Source organism: Pseudorasbora parva, chromosome 22, assembly GCF_024679245.1.
Source record: "Pseudorasbora parva isolate DD20220531a chromosome 22, ASM2467924v1, whole genome shotgun sequence".
In the NCBI taxonomy this organism is placed as follows: Eukaryota; Metazoa; Chordata; class Actinopteri; order Cypriniformes; family Gobionidae; genus Pseudorasbora; species Pseudorasbora parva.
In genome coordinates, this window is record NC_090193.1 from 15,661,931 (window position 1) to 15,681,490 (window position 19,560).

At 35.7% G+C, this 19,560-nt stretch overlaps 1 protein-coding gene across 2 annotated transcripts; it reads right to left on the bottom strand.

The window, feature by feature from the left end:
- Positions 1-2,545: 2,545 nt before the first annotated feature.
- Positions 2,546-19,540, bottom strand: ptbp1b (polypyrimidine tract binding protein 1b). 2 transcript variants are annotated; one of them, XM_067430967.1, is made up of 16 exons: positions 19,462-19,540; positions 18,906-18,956; positions 17,607-17,637; positions 13,170-13,230; positions 12,910-13,082; positions 12,132-12,278; positions 11,392-11,601; positions 11,175-11,285; positions 10,851-11,025; positions 10,671-10,751; positions 10,431-10,576; positions 7,223-7,256; positions 6,347-6,439; positions 4,834-5,050; positions 4,673-4,750; positions 2,546-3,169 (listed from the first exon to the last, which is right to left on the bottom strand). In XM_067430967.1, the coding sequence occupies exons 1-16, from the start codon at positions 19,467-19,469 to the stop codon at positions 3,037-3,039; spliced, it is 1,749 nt and encodes a 582-aa protein (XP_067287068.1). In that variant the 5' UTR covers positions 19,470-19,540; the 3' UTR covers positions 2,546-3,036. The 2 variants fall into 2 exon arrangements, with proteins under 2 accessions (XP_067287068.1, XP_067287069.1); XM_067430968.1 differs by having other exon boundaries at positions 2,548-3,169; positions 11,446-11,601.
- Positions 19,541-19,560: the final 20 nt, after the last annotated feature.

Below are 19,560 nucleotides of genomic sequence, written 5' to 3' on the forward strand. Positions count from 1 at the left end.
ACGAGACTGGGTTCCTTTCTTAGAAACCATTAAAACGTTTGTTTTACCACAGGGTTAAAACACTGATCTTTATAGTGAATTATATAGATCAGTGAGTTAAAATCATTTATAATGTTGTATTTTGCTGGAGACTGTGGTTATTGTGACAATGTTTGTTTCCTGAATCATCCGCAAATACGTCGATCCACGAGTCTGTGCATAACGCTACGCGAGGCGTTTTAGCAAGGGGCGTAGTATCATTTAAAGGAATAGTTCACCCAAAAATGAAAATTCTGTCATTATTTAGTCACTCTCAAGTTGTCTCAACCTGTATAAATGTCTTTGTTCTGTTTAACACACACACACACACACACACAAATTCATACAGGCTTGGAACAACTTGAGGGTGAGTAAATGGCAGAATTTTCTTTTTTGGGTGAACTATACTTTTTTTAATTACCCCATGGGCTTGCATGTGATTTAATAAAGTCACTTATAAAAGTATTTCAGCTTTCCATTATTTACTGAAACATGAATAGACGTCACACTGGGTTGAGTAAAGACATATTTATTGAAGGCAAAAAGTACAACTAGGAATGCCAATGAAGATGAATATAAAGACTGAAAACAGTGTAATCCTGATTTTAACCTTTTTATATTGAACTATACTTTTGCATGGTGATGATCCATAGCTGTAATCAAAATATACACGTTAAGAAATATAAAAACCCATAACTTTTAACATTGTGATACAAAAATAGTATTTACACCTCATCTGTCCACTTTAAGAAAAAGCACTTTATCTAAGGCAGATGTTGTAAATTGAGGGTTTTTAATGTTGTGCAAGGATGCATAATCAGGTTTAATCCAGCCTGTGAAGAATCAATGTTTTCACAAATGATAAAGTGATTCTTTTTTCAATATCCAAGGAGCATTTTCATTTTTTTTAAAGCGCCGCCTCCATTTCTTAAAAATTGGTCCCACACAAATTGTAAAACACATACCAAAGAAAAAAAGAAGAAAAAAAACGTAAACATACACAGAACCTAACGCTAAAATTAAAAATAGTAAGGTAAAATAACTTGATCCATTAAGAAACATTGCTGAGAATATAATATAAACAAAGAAGATAACATTTTCTGGTTTCAAGTGTCAAATTTAGGCCATCGTGAGAGCTTTCATAAAACATCTTTTGAAAGTTAATGCAGCTGAATGTCACCAGGATGGACTGCTGTGAGTCAACCAAGACATTTTCAAAAGGCACTTGTCAGATTTCAAAAGACCCAAACTCATTTTTTTTTGTCTGATATAAGCATTATGTGATGTGCACGATTCAGCAGATGTGCTGATTATCAGTAATGTCTGTCGCCCGTCCCAGTTCACTTGAACTGTTTCCATCAAACGGTACGGTTTCTAAAAAGAAGGGGGAAGTGTCAAGCTACTCTGAGAGGAGACGTTTGTACATGTCGTTTGTCGTGAGGCTAAAAGGTGTCAGGATGTCCCTTACGAAGGTACATGGAGAAAAGGCTTTGGTATAAAGCTGTAATGTACACACAGGTACATGAATACATAAAATACATGGGGCATTGAAGAACAGCTTAAATAATCTACTATAAATCACACAATAACATGAAGCCTGACACTGAACATCTACGCAAAACACAGGACAAACAGTAAACGGACAGCGGTTAATGATCCGCTGACCACAGCCAACATGCAATGGCCCACAGTATAAAAACAATACAAATCTTGACAACACTATGATTTAAACAAATGATTGCATTAACTTGGAGAAAAATGACTGTAAACATTCTATATGTCTAAAATACAGTATAAAAGCTAAAGCTAGAAGATATGATGAATACAAACCTACTGGGAGATACATAATGTAGAGGCGCAGAGTTTAAAGGGATACTTCACCGCTTTTTCATATTAAACTACGTTATTCCCTTAACTAAAACGAGTTGATACATACCTCTCGCGTCTCAGTGTGTGCACTTAATCGCTCTGACGCGCGGTGACGATCTGATAGCATTTAGCTTAGCCCACTATGCCCAGTTCATTCACTATGGTACCAAACAGAGATCAAGTTAGAAGCGACCAAACACCTCCCCGTTTTCCCTATTTAAATACGGTTACACGAATAGTTGAATGATCAAATATGATGACAAAAAATAAAACATGCCTCTTTTCTATGCAGATTAAAAAGGAGAACTATAATGTATGGCGGATTAGCACTTCTGAGAGTACTTCGACTCGGCGGAGTAAAAAGTCCCAGCTGAAACATCCTCCCTCACATCTCCCCCTCTCATTTCTGTCTATGGGGGGAGGGGGAGATATGACGCTACGTTTTATTTTATAACACCATACAAGGTCGTTCAACTATTCATCTAACTGTATTTAAATAGGGAAAATGTGGAGGTGTTTGGTCGCTTCTAACTTGATCTCTGTTTGGTACCATAGTGAATGAACTGGGCTTAGTGGGCTAAGCTAAATGTTATCAGATCGTCACCGCGCGTCAGAACGATTAAGTGCACGCACTCAGATGAGAGAGGTATGCATCAACTCATTTTAGTTAAGGGAATAACATAGTTTAATATGAAAAAGTGGGGAAGTATCCCTTTAAGGCCTACACCATCAGCCTGATGAAATTACCCACGTCTCATTGGAGAGTCAATGCCTGGCCCTGGGGGCACAAAATGGACTGTAAACCACAGATTTGCAAACATTAGTTGCAGATGTTTGACTGAGGTTCTAGAGATCTGAAGGCACAAATGGAATCAAAAGCCTGAAGTGGTTCATCTCTGCTTCTACAGAAATATTTTTTACAGACTAGACTGAAACTGATAGATGGAGTGATACATACAGTTAAAGAATTTTGGGCAAACTAATAATACACCGGTTCTAAAATCTGATTAAAATAAAAAGAACATTTGTAAACAACACAAAAAAATGCCTCAAATAAAATAATGGAATGATGGAAGTGAGCTTTGTGATTAAGACGCATTAAGGTTTAAAATGACTGGCCATTCCTGCCCATTCTAGTGAATATTTCTCTCAAATGGTGGACTTGGAGAAGGAAACCCTAAGATGGTGGTTTTCCCCGAGATCGTGGTTATGGAACTGGATAAGGGACTCGATTGCTTCCTCCACTGAACCCATCTGAATCAGAGCCATCTTGCGATCCTTCCTGAAAGTTGATGAATTTGTTAGTATTTCTTATGGACAGATTGTTGCTGCCAAATATAGCATTTAAACTCAAAATAATGAGGTTAACCAGTCACTAAATACAAAATTAAATTAAACTAATAATGCAAACTTTAATATTTTTTTATAGTGCATAAGGGTGATCAGTGTGTTTTAGGGATGCCACAAATCTCTATATAATATTGAACTGTTCGGTGCGGCATTCACAGTTCAATACGCACTTGTGAAATGCGTATTTTTCGGTTTTGCATTTAATTCATTAGTGTGCCTGTGAGTATGTGCGGTTATGAGCAAATATCCTATCATATGAACTAAAGTTAGGGGGTGTTTAGCCACGCTTGAAATGCTGCTGTCAGAGTTATACTCACGGAACATAGTTATTCACAATCACGAAAGTTAATTATTTGCATGCGTTTTAAAGCCTTGCCAGTTAAACGCCGAGAGTGCGCACTAAATGCCTGTCAAACACGCGATTACTGGACTAAGTAGTCTTACTGTGCTAATACATAAACATAGTCTGTTATGTCTAAAGTGAAAGTAAAATCTGTGTGTCTCTATATCGTACATGAGATGAAAGCAGGTCATGAACAATCGTCCTTAAAGGGACAGTTCACCTCTAAAAGTATGCTAATAAAACAAAAACAAAAGAGAAAACCACTCACTGCTCTTGAATAATAATTAAAAAACAGTAGCATTTAAACATTGTATATTTTATACTGAAGACAATGCAGTGTTTGGATTTTACATTTATTCATTCAATTTCATACGTAAATGCTGCTGTACAGCTTTGAGCTGCCACTGTAAATCTTTATATATATTTATTTTATATATTATACAATACACTAGGAATGTGTATGGGACATTCTGGGTAAAGGGACTTTTGGACTTTAAAGTAGAGTTCTAAGTTTAAGTATGTTTTTTCTTTTAAGTAAAATAAAGAAAGAGTATTGCAATAAAAAAATAAAAAACATTCTCCTTAACCTCTTTCTGTTCCTGTCGTCTAAGAATAGAATAGCAAAAAACAGAACTGAACCGAATACCGTGGTTAAAAACCGAGGTATGTATTAAACCGTGGACTAACTGTATTGTTGCATCCCTAGTGTGTTCATACGTTTTTTTTTTGTTTTTTTTTGCTTACTGTGTTCTATTTAAAAAACAAAAATATATGAAAATAATAAAAATGCAGAAATCACAATGGGAAATTAAACATATAGAAATAATATTACACAAAATAGAATGTTTGCCCAATAATAATATATTTGTAAAAGTTATGGCTGATGTCGGGCTTATATTTAATACAGAAGTAATAAAATAATAATTAGAAATAATAAAATAAATTCAAAGAGTACATTTTTTTTGTTCTAATCGAATTATGCACAAGCAAACATATTGTTAACACATTAGTTATTTATCAGTTGTAATTCTTTTTGCAGTATCAATCGATTTCCATTTATACAGCATGATAATGTCACAGCTGCAGACTTACTGAAAGAACTTGAAGTTCTTGACAAGAGAACCAGTGCTAGCAAAGAGCATCTTGAGGTCATCTTCAACAACAGCGGGTCTAAAACAAAGAAACAAAGTTACAGATGAGATCTGGGTTTTTAAATTCATATAAAAACAAGAAGCTGATGTGTATAAACTCACGGGATGTTAGACAGGTGTAGGGTAGATGATGGAGGAAAGATGTTGGAGTAGTTTTTTGAGCCTGGCTTTTTGAAGCGATGGAGAGGAGAGTTGCTGTAGTCTTTGGTGAGACCCTGGTCTTCATGTCCCTCCCGTGGCATCTGGACAGTTGTGTGTTTGGACAGTGTGATGCGCAGGGGCCTGCCATATAATTTCTGCCCGCTTAGATGGCTCATTGCTGAAATACAAAACAGCACATGAATGTCTACACTAAAATATATAAATATATATACAGAGGGTGTATCATTCTGCCCCCTAGTTCCCCATGACATATACTGTATACATATATCAGTACACTGTGAAAATGAATGTACAATTTCATCATGGAATACGCACAAATCTATTTCTGATTCAAAACTGAACTGTAAATTAAAAATGAATGTAATTTACTCACCCTCATGTTTTCGTTCAACTTTCGTTCATCTTCGGAACACAAATGAAGATATTTTTAATAAAATCTGAGAGATTTACCTCTCAACTGACATCCACGCATCTACCACTTTGACGTTTTAACACATTCATAAACTGATAGTAAGACTAATCCATAAGAATTGAGCGGTTTAGTCAATTCTCTGAAGAGACATGATCACTTTATCTGATGAATAAATTGAATTTAGGCTTTTATCCATGCATTTCATATGTTATATAAAACAATCATCGCACACATCAGTTATGGTAAATGGAAACTCAGGCATGTTTGCTTGACTAATGCAAGAACCAACGAGGACAGTGTTACGCAACACGTTTGAGCTTCCGCTAGAACTGATGAGATTTGTTCTCACACGACTCATGTTCGCTGATCATAGTTTAAATGTGTATAAAAGCCTAAATTCTATCTGTTTATTATACAAAGGGATCACGTCTTTTAAAAAAAAAATTTGGACAAAAAAAAAAATCAATTCATATGGATTAGTTTTAGAATCTCAGCTATTTGTAGCATCAAAGTAGTGGTCACATAGCTGTGTTCAGAAGATGAACAAAGTCTTTCGGGTTTGGAATAATATGAGGGTGAATAAATGATGACAAAATTCTCAATCTCACAACTTTTAAATGGCAGTGATGTATACACAAGGTTTGAAATCTGGCTACTAAGTTACTATCACCCAAAACAAAAAGATCACAGATAAACCAGATTATCATAGTTCCAGTTTGGATTTAAATGTATGTATTATAAAATCTGATTCTGAATCATTGTATCGCTTTCAGTTTTATGATGGTCAATCACTGTCTGCAGAAACAATTCAAATAAAATAGAACAAAAAACAAAATTCTCTGAGACTTCTCTAGAAATAAGGTTACCTGAATTTAAGAAATAACGATTCTAGGGTGCTTCTTTGCCCAAAAGTCTTGGACATGTGACATTTATGAGAACAGGATGGAAAAAGTGGCCTCTTAATTCTCTCCTATGGCTCCGGCAGAGCGATAACCGATCTCTCATATCAAGCAAATACCCATAAAATTTAAAAGAGTTTACCGAGCTGAGCCTGTGTCCCATCAGACATCTGTATGAGAGCGTTCTCCTTTTTGTTGAACATAATTTTTACTCTCAATACATCCCCATATACACCTACAAAGAGAGACAGGATGATGTTAGATACAAATATACAATTAGTTATGATCAGACACACCTCATCAAAACCAGCCTGAGCTATAAAACAACTTCAGTTTACAATCAAGATACTCCAATAAATCACACTATAACATGCTTTTTTTAAGGTACTAAAAAAATATTATAAAAATGTAGCAGGGCTTTGAGTGAAAAAGGACAATAGCTTTTTTTATAGAAGAAATCTTAATTAAGAAAAATATATGATTTAAGAGTAGAGTGGTGGATCTGCACATCTTAAGAAGACTGCAATGAGTGTTTAGGTTGTTTTACGATCTTCTGAGGAACAGATTAATCAGATCGATTGAGATAAGAATTGAAAGATAAAAAGTTGAGGGGGATGAAAATGCTTTCTAACCCAAAAAAAGAATGAACATATAAAACAACAGGAGTCTTGACTATTAAACCAAGTATTTTAAACAGTATTTCTCCAAAGACATGCAATAAAAAATAAAAAAGGTGGAACGAACAGTTTTCAAAAGCATGCAAAATTTATACAAGAAGCCAATTTGCTTTGTTACGTCATAAAAAGCGGCAGCCTCCCGTCCGCATTCAGAAGAAGTGCAGTTGTTTTGGGAAAGCTGCAGCTTTTCATGACGCGTCTCATCTCACCACACCAAATACTGCAGAAAACAAGCGAGGCACTCAAAGCATTGGGCCTCACAGATGTCTTGTGAGGAAATAAAGTCAAATTAAAAGAACAGAATAAACGAGTGACAAAAAAGATGCTAAAGGATGACATACCGAAGAGAATAAAGAGGCAGTGGGGCGTAACTCTCTTTAAAGGACAGCAGAGGGGGGCAGCGGAGGAGGAAGAGACAGGTAAAGATCGGAGGCAGAGTGGAGGTTCAACATATCCGAGGCAGCGAGGCAGTTCCACGGGAAATGGCAAAAAACGATGGTTGGATCATGAAGATGGTTAATGGATTGGGAGCGGAGAGAGGGGTGGGAGTGGGGGGATAGAAGAGAGAGAGAAATGTTTGTGTGTGTTTGAAGTCATGTTGGTGTGTGTGAATGTGGGATGATGTGGAATTGTTCGTACAGATCAGATAAGTAGAGAGACATATGGTGCGTGCAGCCAGATGGCAAATGAGAACGGGGTTTCAAAAACAACAAAAAAAGAGCAATGGGATGAGGGGAATGGGGAGGGAGAGAAATAGGAGAAAAAAAAGAGGTAAAAAAACAAGGTCAGTATACATAAAGAAATACAAATTATAGTGCTAAATTTAACAAAGAAACTTCACCAGCAAAACAAGCTCATTTGTAGCAATTACTGTAGAAATACTGTACTCTTTTTAATTGGATACATGTGTAAATGCACTTTCTAATGGTCTGTTTCACAAAACCGTACAAATTAATGAATAAAATGATACCAACTTCTGAACAGACCAACAGAAAATACAATTTCACAATTTTACTGTTGTATAATATTTGGAGGAGATGAGTGGAATATGAAGTAAAGCAGCAACATATTCAAATGGAAGCAACAAGGAGAATGAAGCTCAACTGAATGGCATTTTTTAAACACAAAACCTGAGGATGTTAGAAGAAGAAATGACAACGCATTGTAGAAGGCGTGAGAACACTTGAATGAATAAAGAGGCGGGGCTTCGGTTAATGGACACTAAAAAAGCAGGCTTTTGTGCACTGTACACTGTAATTACTGAGCAAAAACAGATCATAAACGCATTAAAAAATGAAAGAACATTTAGCAGTAGTAACAACACCAGTTTACAACATCCATTGTACAGCTAATATGAGCAAGGTTACGTACCATTGTTTTAACTGAAATAATTCAGATTTATGCCAATATTTGGGGTGTGACGGATACATATTGCGTTCACATGAGCGAGACAATTGTACTTTGTTTTTAAGAAATCATCAATAACAATATGACTGGAGAAAAAAATTTCTCAGTAAAAAGCAAAAATGCAGGTGCATTTTGAAATGTCTACTAACCCTCACTTCAGTTCTACTTTTGAAGAATGATTATCATATGTTGCACAATATAATGCAAGCACTGTAAAAGTTTGCCACAAACAACTCTGTTATGCTCATATCACAAGGCATTTCACTTCCTCGATAAATATTACCACCTTTTAATACAGCGAGATCTCGTCACACCCTTACAAAATAATATATATATATATATATATATATATATATATATATATATATATATATATATATATATTTTTAAATGCCTGTAATGCAATTGCTTTCATTTTATTTATACCAATATTTTCACATTAAAACAAACATTCAAAATCTGTTTTAAAAGAAAAGTTTCCAACTATATATGAATGAATGGATTGCTCATGAAATCATAAGTGAAGAGACTGCACCACCATATTAGTATTCCCCACTATTCCCTCACATCGGATTCAAAGTCATCTGATTTTAATGAGAAAACAATACCTAATCAGTCAGCGTTTTGAATCCTTAAGTCTCCCCGTACAGTCTTACAATGCAAACATCCTAAACATTTAAATTGCTATTTGTTTTAAGTCAGGAATTTCCCCTGCTTATTAAAAGTTACGTTCATTTTCATTGTGTATAGTAGTGAATGTCAGATCTAATGGATGAGACACCTCAACAGTTGTATTAAAAATACTTCTTTAGAAATTAAAACGGCACGATTCTGAATAAATTGAGAATCAAAATAATTTAGCTTTAAATAGCAAATCATGATTTTCCCATGATTCTGAACAGACTACTAAAACAAATAACATGTAATTTACATGAGGTTCTGCATGATGTTAATTGAAGCAGTCTATTTAAAATGTGTAATCAATCTAAAAAAAATTTTTTTAAAGGTTTAAATGAATGATTTAGTGACTCACTCATAAATGTTTCATAACTGGATGAATCAGTGTTTTTGAACGAAAAAAGGGTCTAAGGTCGTGTACGTGTTGCTATATTTATTATATATTTGAATAAATTTCTGACAATAATCCCAGATATGTTCATGCTTAATATTTCCTGTATAATTACATACATAAAGGTCAGGTACCTGTGCTGGCAATGAGTAGTAGACACCCATCTTAACGATTTCTATACATCACTTATCCTGCTCGAAAAGATCATAAACATTACAGATAACACCTAAAGTGACAAATAACTTGCATGCATATATCCAAAAAACGAATCCTATCATACTGCTGCATATCATGGGATTTTAGGCCTGTCGGTAGGGAATAGTAAGATGGCTGCTCGAACACTTCCAATGGCTTCACCGCCACACAATGAGCAATCTAGTCAAATATCAGATCAGTGGTTCCACCAGGTTTTTGCTGTAGTGCAAATTGTTTTGATTTAAATTAGTTATATGCATCTTATTATACATTACATCAAAATAACATTTGTTTTAAAAAAAAGACAGCAAACCAGGCCCTCTTCTTGTATCAATCATCATGTGCATAGCAGCTGCAAATAACTCATTATAAATATGGTGCCAACATGATTTGGCAACATTTTTTTTTTTTTGTGTGCAAACATTTACATTATGTTTTTAAATATATATATATATATATATATATATATATATATATATATATATATATATATATATATATATATATATATATATATATATATATATATATAATTTTTAAAGTGTGGTTTTGCAAGGGATACCCTTCTCATTCATATTGTATATATAATAATATATATATATATATATAATAATATATATATATATATATATATATATATATATATATATATATATATATATATATATATATATATATATATATATACACACACATATACATACATACATACATACATACACTTTCAACACTTTTTTTTTTACATTTATTTAAGGATCAAAAGTATGACAATACGAACATACAAAAAAAAACTAAAACCCCAGAGTTCTCGAAGACCTAACATTTAAATAGACATTTTGAGCACTTCCAGTTTCATGAGAAAGTAAGTAACTACTAACCTCTGGGTTCAGGTTGCTGACCAACATTACGCAGTGGCTGCCAGGGAGGGCGGGGAAGCCCAGTCTGCTTGCAGCTGCAGCGGCCGCTGCCGCTCCAGGAATGGCCAGTGAGGCAAGGGCTCCATGAACCCCAGGTATTGTCAAACCTGATCAAGACGGTCTCAGTTTACATTACACATCACAAGACATAAGAATTCAGAAAATATTAAAACAGAGACTCGTAAAAGATGCCCGTCGTACCTGCAGCCTGCTGGATAGCAAAAGCCGGAGGGAAGGCGTGTGCTCCTGCGTACGGTGAGGCAGAGATGATTCCGGGAGTAGCTGCAAAACCCAAAGACTTTTAGAATTTTTTACCAGAGGCAGAATGGGACTGTGGTTACGAAAAGAGTGTGCTGGGTGCAATTCGACACCCGTTTGTACCGAAAGCAGCCATAGGATGATGTTCAAGAGCAGGCTGGCTGTCCCCTGTGGGCAGGTCTGGACGAGTGTAGTCACGGCTCTTGTCGTTATTGTATTTGACATTTAAGCTGGTAAGCTTGGAGAAGCTAATGCGCAGGGTACAGCAGCCATTGTAGATGTTCTGGCCATCTAGAGCCTGAGGAAAGAGATATTTTAGCAAAAACTATGCAATATACATCATGCCAAAATCTAGACTTTCACATTCTTTCACAGTATGTGAGCTGGCATAAAGCTAAGTTTCAATAATGTAATTTCATAAGATGGCTGATAGATGGCACCCCTCACCAGCTTGGCATGTTGTGCTGTCAGCCCATCAGCGAACTGGAGTAGAGCTTGAAACTGGTTGTTTTTGGTGAATGTGATCACTTTCAGCACTGTGCCAAACTTGGAGAAGATCTGTCGAGGAACCAAATGCATTTAAGTATCTAACAATCACACCCGCCAACAGTTAAGTCAGAAAAGTAATAGAATTGCAGAGTACTAGACTACAAGAAATGTATACCTGGTGCAGGACATCTAAGGTCACGGTGTAGAATAGACTAGAGGAAGTGTATACCTGGTGCAGGACATCTAAGGTCACGGGGTAGAAAAGGTTTTCAACGATGACTCTCAGGACAGGGCTGGGGCCAGTCATACCGGATGGGTCAACAACACCTAGAGACATGCTACCTGTCTGGACAGCATTTACTGCCTGCAGTGCTGCCTGTGCCCTCTGTACATACCAAACAATAGCAAAGATTAAATTAGATTTCAATTAGGTTTGAAATAGATAAACGCAGTGTATCCATGTGGAGTTGTGCACCTTTTTATGTCTCAAAATGTATGAGTCAAATTTGAAAATGCTTATTCTGAACAAAATCAAGTATGGAGTAAATGCCATAAGCTACATTTCAGTTTACTTAAACAGAACAAAGCAAAAATTAAGCGATCCTCCAAATGAGCACTGATGGGCTACAGCTGTGGAATTCACTGCTAAAGGCCTTTAGCGGCATATAAACTGTTTAGAAAATGGGCAATGTGGAAAATGCAACACAAAAAACAAGATGCTTAAAAGACAGCAAACCAGGCCCTCTGCTTGTATCAATCATCATGTACATAGCAGCTGCAAATAACTCATTTGAAATGTATAAATGTTAAAATGATTAACTATGTAGAAAGGTGTAATTAAACTTCACAAACCACACATATGTTACACATGTGCTGGCAGGGGATGGATGCTGATAGAGAATTTGAAGCACATACCACTTGGTTTGGTGAGTTGTCTGTTTTCAGCTCTTTGTGGTTGGAGTACTGCATGAATATGGGATGATTTCTAATCACGGGTGTTACAGAGGAGTAGTAAGTAACCATCGTCTGGGCTGCTTCTTCGGTGTTCATTTCCAAAAAAGCCTGCACAAAAACACAGATCATGCTATTTCGTTTAAGCCCGAAAAAATGCTCAACGCAAGCACACAAATGGAAAACCTTTTAGCTAAACAAACTAATTTCACATACACTATGGTTACAACATTTTTATTTTATTTATGCGATATAAACCTTTAATGGAAAAGCTGTATTTTCAGCATCATTACTCCAGTCTTCCATCTCACATCATTCTAATATGCTGATTTGATGTTCAAGAAACATTTCTTATTATAAAACTTTCTAATATTTTTGTAGAAACTATGATATTTTATTTTTAGGGTTCTTTGATAAATAGAAAGTTCACAACAACAATTATTATTTGGAATACAAATCTTTATTAATATTATATATGGCTAAACTGTCACTTTTGATCAATAATGATGATTAATTTTTTTGGAAAAATCTGTCATAATGCAAGATTCTCAACAATATACTCAAACAATAATTTCTCAAACAATAAAAGAAAGACTTCAGTCTGACATTAGCATTGCTAAGATGAATGCTTAAGCAATACAAAAAGTCTTAAATACACAAATCTTGGGGAACCGAACTAATACGTAGAACTTATTTACTGCATGCGTTAAAAATTCAACATTTTTAGGAGAGGGAATGGTACCTGGTTCTTTCCCTTTAGCATAAGCAGATTGGTGACTTTGCCAAACGGAAGGCCAAGGGAGATGACTTCTGCTTCATTTATGTCATTGGGCAGCTTCCGGACATGTATAACTCTGGATGGGGCGGCGGGACTTCTGATTTCTCCTTTAAACTTCTTGCTGTCGTTGCCGTTGGCTACAGTAAGAGCAGATGATCAGGATGGATTACTGGGACAAAACTAACCACATTGGAGAAAGAAAGAAACATGAGCATATAGACTACCTGCAGAGCTCATGATATAGGGCCCACTGGTAACACAGGAGAACAGCTCGTCAGATCCTCTCTGAAAAAAAAAAGAAAAGCTCTAAATCAAACCGTGTAATTTTTAGAAGGTTTAGACAGTCAGTTCTGAGGTTTACAAACTTATAAACAGGAAACTTGAAGTATAGAGGAAAAACATAATGATAGATGAATCCAACCTTTAGCCTGAATGGCAACAAGAAGAAGTAAAGGAAAGAACGATAGTGGGATATCCAAATAAGGACAAGTTTACATCAGAAACTCAGAATGCAGGAAATGGGCAATGCTACATTCAGCCTTCTTGTGCAAACAGCACAGCCTTAAAGACGGGTGGGGTCAGAGATCAACCACAAGACATCCCCCACTAGAAATCTATGAAGGAAGAGCCCTGTAGGCCATGGGGAGAGGGGCGGTTTTACATCTCCAGGTCGTCAACCAAGAGGAATGAATGTCCAGTCTGAATTTTGCATATGCTCTTTCATACTTTCTTTTGTTAAGGAAGGACACGTGAACATTTCTAAAGACCATGACATTTATACAACGAAATACTGTGTATAGTATAAAACACCCCATTTTCAACATCAAATATCTGATTAACACAAGTAACAAATCACAGGTTTGCAAATAACTGCCTTTGGACAATTGAAAGCTAATGCTTGTTCTGACTATCCATTATATGAGTGCAGACATTTGAGCCAAAGATAGAAACAGTAGTTGGGTGAATTAAAGCAAACTATATTCTGATTGTCCAATCACAGCATATGATTAAAGAAATTGAAATTAATTCATATGATTAAAGAAATTGAAAAATACTAAACCCCATGCAACCACACAAGCCTGGCCGCCACATATTAAAATTCCACAGTCAAACGACTCAATGAGAACCACATGTAAACCAGAGGGGGGTGGCTACACAACATGCATCTGGTACGACACACCAAGCTAAAAAACAAATGTTTTAAGGGTTACTGAATATTTAAAAAAAAAAAAAAAACTAAGCTTTGCGCTTTTACAGAAACCTTGTTTAAAGATCCACTCAGTTGTCTGTTACCCCAAACTGTTGTTTTCTAGAAAAAACGATCAATGAACTGAAAGCATGGAACATTTTTGAGAATAAAGCACTAAATACTGTTAAAGTGACCTTTTGATTATTATTAGTGGAACTTCTAATCAACTCACTTCTGGTTTTGTATTAAGGAGTTTGTGTTGCTCGTGTAGCCGGTATGTTGTGAATATTGAAAGTGAATATTGTGAATTAATGCATTATTTCCCCATTTTTATATTTAGCTCACTTTTGTTGTCATCTAACACTCACATAAAATTGATCTTAAACACTAACACAGCTAAATGTAATCATTAGAAAATCTCAAAACACATTGCATATTGTTATTAAAAATATAAAATGTATGACATGCATGGGGTAAAAAAAAAAAAAAAAGACATCAAGGCCACAAAATAAGAATGTTCCCACAACTTCCCTTACATTTTTTTAAAGCATAGTGTGGGACAGTAGTATCTCTATGCATTTAAGCTAATTAAGCATGACAAACACAAACATTTGGTAGGTTTACTTTTTGCTGGGTGTGGCGTGATGAAATACTTGATTAAATAGATTAGGAGGTGTGAAGTACAGGGGGAGGGGCGAAGACTGCAACAATTCACAACAAAAAAAACGGGGCCGTTACCACGGCTCCGATTGTAATGCGCTCACCATGGAAACCTTGTGCCTGCGCTGCAGGTAACTGAAACCCATCCTAGAACTGAATACACAAGACCCATTATCTCCATACGCCCAGGTGTGTCTTCAAACTTGAGCTAACCATACAAGTTATGAGCACAGGTCCAGACCTAATTTTTCATGGATAGTGCAGTAATAGCAACCAGCGATCAGTAATTGTCCCTGTAAACAGTCAATACATGCATCACTGCACCTTTTGACAGATAAATACCTGGTTGTGCACCCTGACACTATAAATACAATGCCACAAATGCATTATTAGCAAGTAAAAACATGCTGAGAGTATCGTGGATTGTCAGATTGCTGTATTCAGCACCTGTGACCCACAAGCTTTCGGCTTGCATTCTTTACGAGATACCGAGAACAAGAAAGAGAGACTGATAGCATCAAGCGAACCCCCATGTGACCCATTAGCACCTCCCCCAACCATCTTCTCTCTGATCAGCACTGCTGAACAAACACAAGAGCTACATGTGTGTACTGAGTGATGAGGCAAACATATTTGCATTTGATGAATAGACTGCATTCATCTCGTCATATCAACAACCAATCTCTGAGGAATGTCTCTAAAGGTAGAAACCGCACTCAAACAATAAAATACTTGTCACCTGTGATCGCAAAGACATCTAAAGATCATCTAAACAACAAGAACATCCAATGACCAATTTAAAAAAATCAAATTACAACTGCTCATCTACTAATCTTAATGAATGTCTTTGACCTTATTGTGCATGCATTTTCAATGCATTTTAAATAATGAAACCATCTTGTGCTGATAAAAAAGGCAGTATGGGAATGATTTTTTTTTTTAATCAAATAATAATAATAATAATAATGTGTGACCCTGGACCACAAAACCAGTCATATGGGCCAGTCATAAATAAAATGTAGATTAATACATCACCTGAAAACTGAATAAATAAGCTTAAACTGTCAGAAAAAAAGGTACATTTCTGTCACTGGGGTGGTACCCTAAGGTACAAAACCGAAAAGGTATTAATATGTACCTTAAGGTTCTACTATGTACCTTTAAGGTACTAATTTGTACTCTTAAAGTACTGATATATACCTTTTAAGGTACTAATATGTACCATTTAGGGGTGAGTAAGGTACAAAGATGTACCTTTTCACTTTTGTACCTTAGGGTACCGCCCCAGTAACAGCACTGTACCTTTTTTTCTGAAAGTGTAGGATAGGACAATATTTGGCCGATACAGAACTATTTGAAAATCTGGAATCTAAATCTAAATATTTAATTGTATTTATTCTATAAATCCCCTTTTAAAGTTGTCCAAATAAAGTCCTTAGCAACGCATATTACTACTACTATTAAAAATAATGATAAATTTACAGTAGGAAATTTACAAAATATCTATATGGAACATGATATTTACTTAATATCCTAATGATTTTCGGCATAAAAGAAAAATCTATCATTTTGTCCCATACACTATATTGTTGTTGGCTATTGCCACAAATATACCTGTGCGACTTATGACTGGTTTAGTGGTCAAGGGTCACATATGGCCCTGTGTTCATGATGAATGTCATGTTTTTCCCTACATAATTTCCTACTGTTTATTTGATTTCACTCTGACATGCAGCACATGAATATGTTGTGACTGCAGTTTAATTTAGCCCAAATACAAGACGGAACGGCTTCCTGTCTTCCCAGTTGACATGAAATCAACATCGACCCTTTTTACCGCTTCTGTTTTTGCTTTTTTTAGTGAATTGTTAGTGCATGCTATTTTGCCTCTATTTTAATAGCTTTTATTAAAATGTAAATGTAACATGCTATTCCTCTAAAACAACTTTCCATGTTTTAGGCCACATTAATGCTAACCAACAGCAACCCCTATCCTATATTTTTTCTCATTAAATATCATGTTTAACTCAGAAATGTCACATTACAGAAGTAAAACATCTCCAAAATAGGCTCACATTGTATTTAACATGTAATTGAATCCATGACATAATGCAGAGGAATGTCCATTATAATTATTTTTAATCCTAAACTAGGAACCATCTCATATGAATTTCCCATCCCTTGTACCATAGTAATCCTCAGATAAACGCAGTGCCTGTAGGTTTCATGCTATAAGTTACTGCATGACCTCAAGCGTGTAAGTAACTAACCTAAATGAACCTCATGAATCAGCCTTTTGTTCCACATCCTGTAGGTCCCTCCTCACTAGCCACATACCACAGGAAATAATCTTTAATGAGAATGTGCGGGAGTGTTCTTGTTGCCTCATGAAGGCTGATAGAGGCAGCAAGTTTAAGATTTCTTAACTATGCATTTCACAACAGCCAAATAGTATGACATATGATCCAGAATTCATTTTTAAAGATAAATAATAACTCTAAGACTGAGTTCATAAAAAGTTGAGAAAGCGCAATGTGGAATGCCACAGTGCTTGTCCTAACACATTTTTGATTTGCTTTTAAATGATTCAACTTGTTGGCAGGACGATACATATCTAGACAGAATGATAGCACAAGGTGTGTAAGTAACAAAGGCCATGTGAATTCTCAATATAGAGAGTCATGGCACACAAAGAGTTAAAGGAAGTCAAGCCATTAAATAAAAAAAATATAGACTCCTATTGAATCAATCCAAGCTGTATAGCACATGTCATATACCGTAGTGACTATAGGACCAAAAGTAAGATTCTTACCTTTGTGCCAACTGCAATATCGTGAACAACGCTGTAAATTAAAACAGAAAAGGGGGGAAAGAAAATCAGAGCAGGAAACCAGAAACAAAATACATGAAATAAGAAAAGGAGAACAGAGGAACAATTCTGACCCCATGCATTTGACGAAAATAGTCCCAATGAAACAAAAGGTAAAGAACAGTACAGTAATGCCTAATATGTAATTTCATAATCGAGCCCATTTCTGGAAGACAAATTGAAATTGAAACCCTCAACCATAATATGAACTGTAATAATAATAATTCATATTTAATGGGGCTAATGATGAGTAATTAATTTGGTTCATGTTGGTCAGATGTTTTTCCCATTAAAGGAATAAGCAGATTGAGTATAGACTGCGTAATCTAGTTCTTTTCTTCCCACAGATCTCTCTTAGAGCAAGAAATATGAGTGGTATTTTGGGTCAGTCTATGGTTGAAGATTAACCCCCACATCCTGTTTCACACGAACTCATAGTAAATGCAATAACAGAATCTCTCCATTGGATCAGGTCTTCAAAAAAATTCCCCTATATCTACACAGCACAGCTTAAAAGCTTTTATGTTTGGAACAATGAATTGAAAAAGAAACTGACTGTGCCAAACAAATCCCGATACATTTTCCCCAAGAGGGAAAACCTTTATGCAAATGAGAGCTCAAACAAGGGGGCCCTGGGGACTGGGGTCATTTTTTCACAATACCTGGGGAGTGGTTTTAGTTTCTGTGTATCATCTTACATGTACAGTGTCTGTCTGGTTCACCCAGGTCTATAAAACAGACTCATTTGAGACCATTTACCATAGTAACCACAATTTCTACCACATAACAGTAATAGTTACCGCTATGTGGTATTAACAACCACTAAATGGAACTTAGTTTGATTTTTCACCAAAAAGTGTGAAATTAATTTTTATTTTATTTGTTTTTAATTTTGAACTAAGGAAGTTGAACTTTTCTATACACAGTTTTTTCTGTTTGTATTGGGTTTGTCCTTTTAACCCATGATTTGCATCACAACAGTCTAAATACATTTGAAGTGTCTTATTTTTGCACTGTTCTAGCAATAAACATTAAATTCAATTAGGGATACTCATTGAAAACAAGAATTTAAAATGGCAAAGAAACTACATTGTTTTGTGGAAACTATGTCAATCGTGGCTCATGTTGTAAGATAAACACAGTACACTGATAATTCTCTAATGAAACAACTAAATAAAATGCAATTTATAGGCGGTTAAAAAAAACACCAACTCAGAGCTATAAAATTTCAGATAGACTTACTCTAATTCTGCGTAACTTGATCCCATAGGGTACAATTCAGTCTCTAGGCGGCTGCACAAGGAAAAATATGTCAATGCCATCACACAATCGAATCAAAGCTCTTACTAATAGTTTTCATGTTAGAAAGACTTGTATAACTTGTAATGATTGCTTTCCTTAGTTATATCATACGTTTTAAAGAATGTTGTTCTTTATTTTATTGTTTTCCTTAAACTTTAATTACTAACAGTAGCCTATACGATGCAACAAGTCCTTTAGGTGGAAATCGTCCTAGTTTTGTAGAAAACAAAACTCTCGTTTATACAAATAAAACAGGCAAACCTGGGGGGTAAACTAAATGTGCCAAACAAAACAAAAAGCATCATACAGACGCCTGACGCACGAGAAAACTACGGGTTGTTGAATCGCAACTGGTGATGAAAGCGCTCGCGCTGTCCACTAAAACAAAAAAATATATATACACTAGAGTTGCTAAACGTAAGGTTTTACTAGCGCACTGCTTATCGCAAGGCAAGTAAAACTTATTTTTCATTCACAATAGCGTAGCATCACTTACCCGTCCATTGCACACCGAGGAACAGCAGCTCTGATCCGCAACTTTGTTGCTTGGCTGAGTTTTCTTAAAGCGCTACAAAATGGCGGAGTGCGTTGAGTG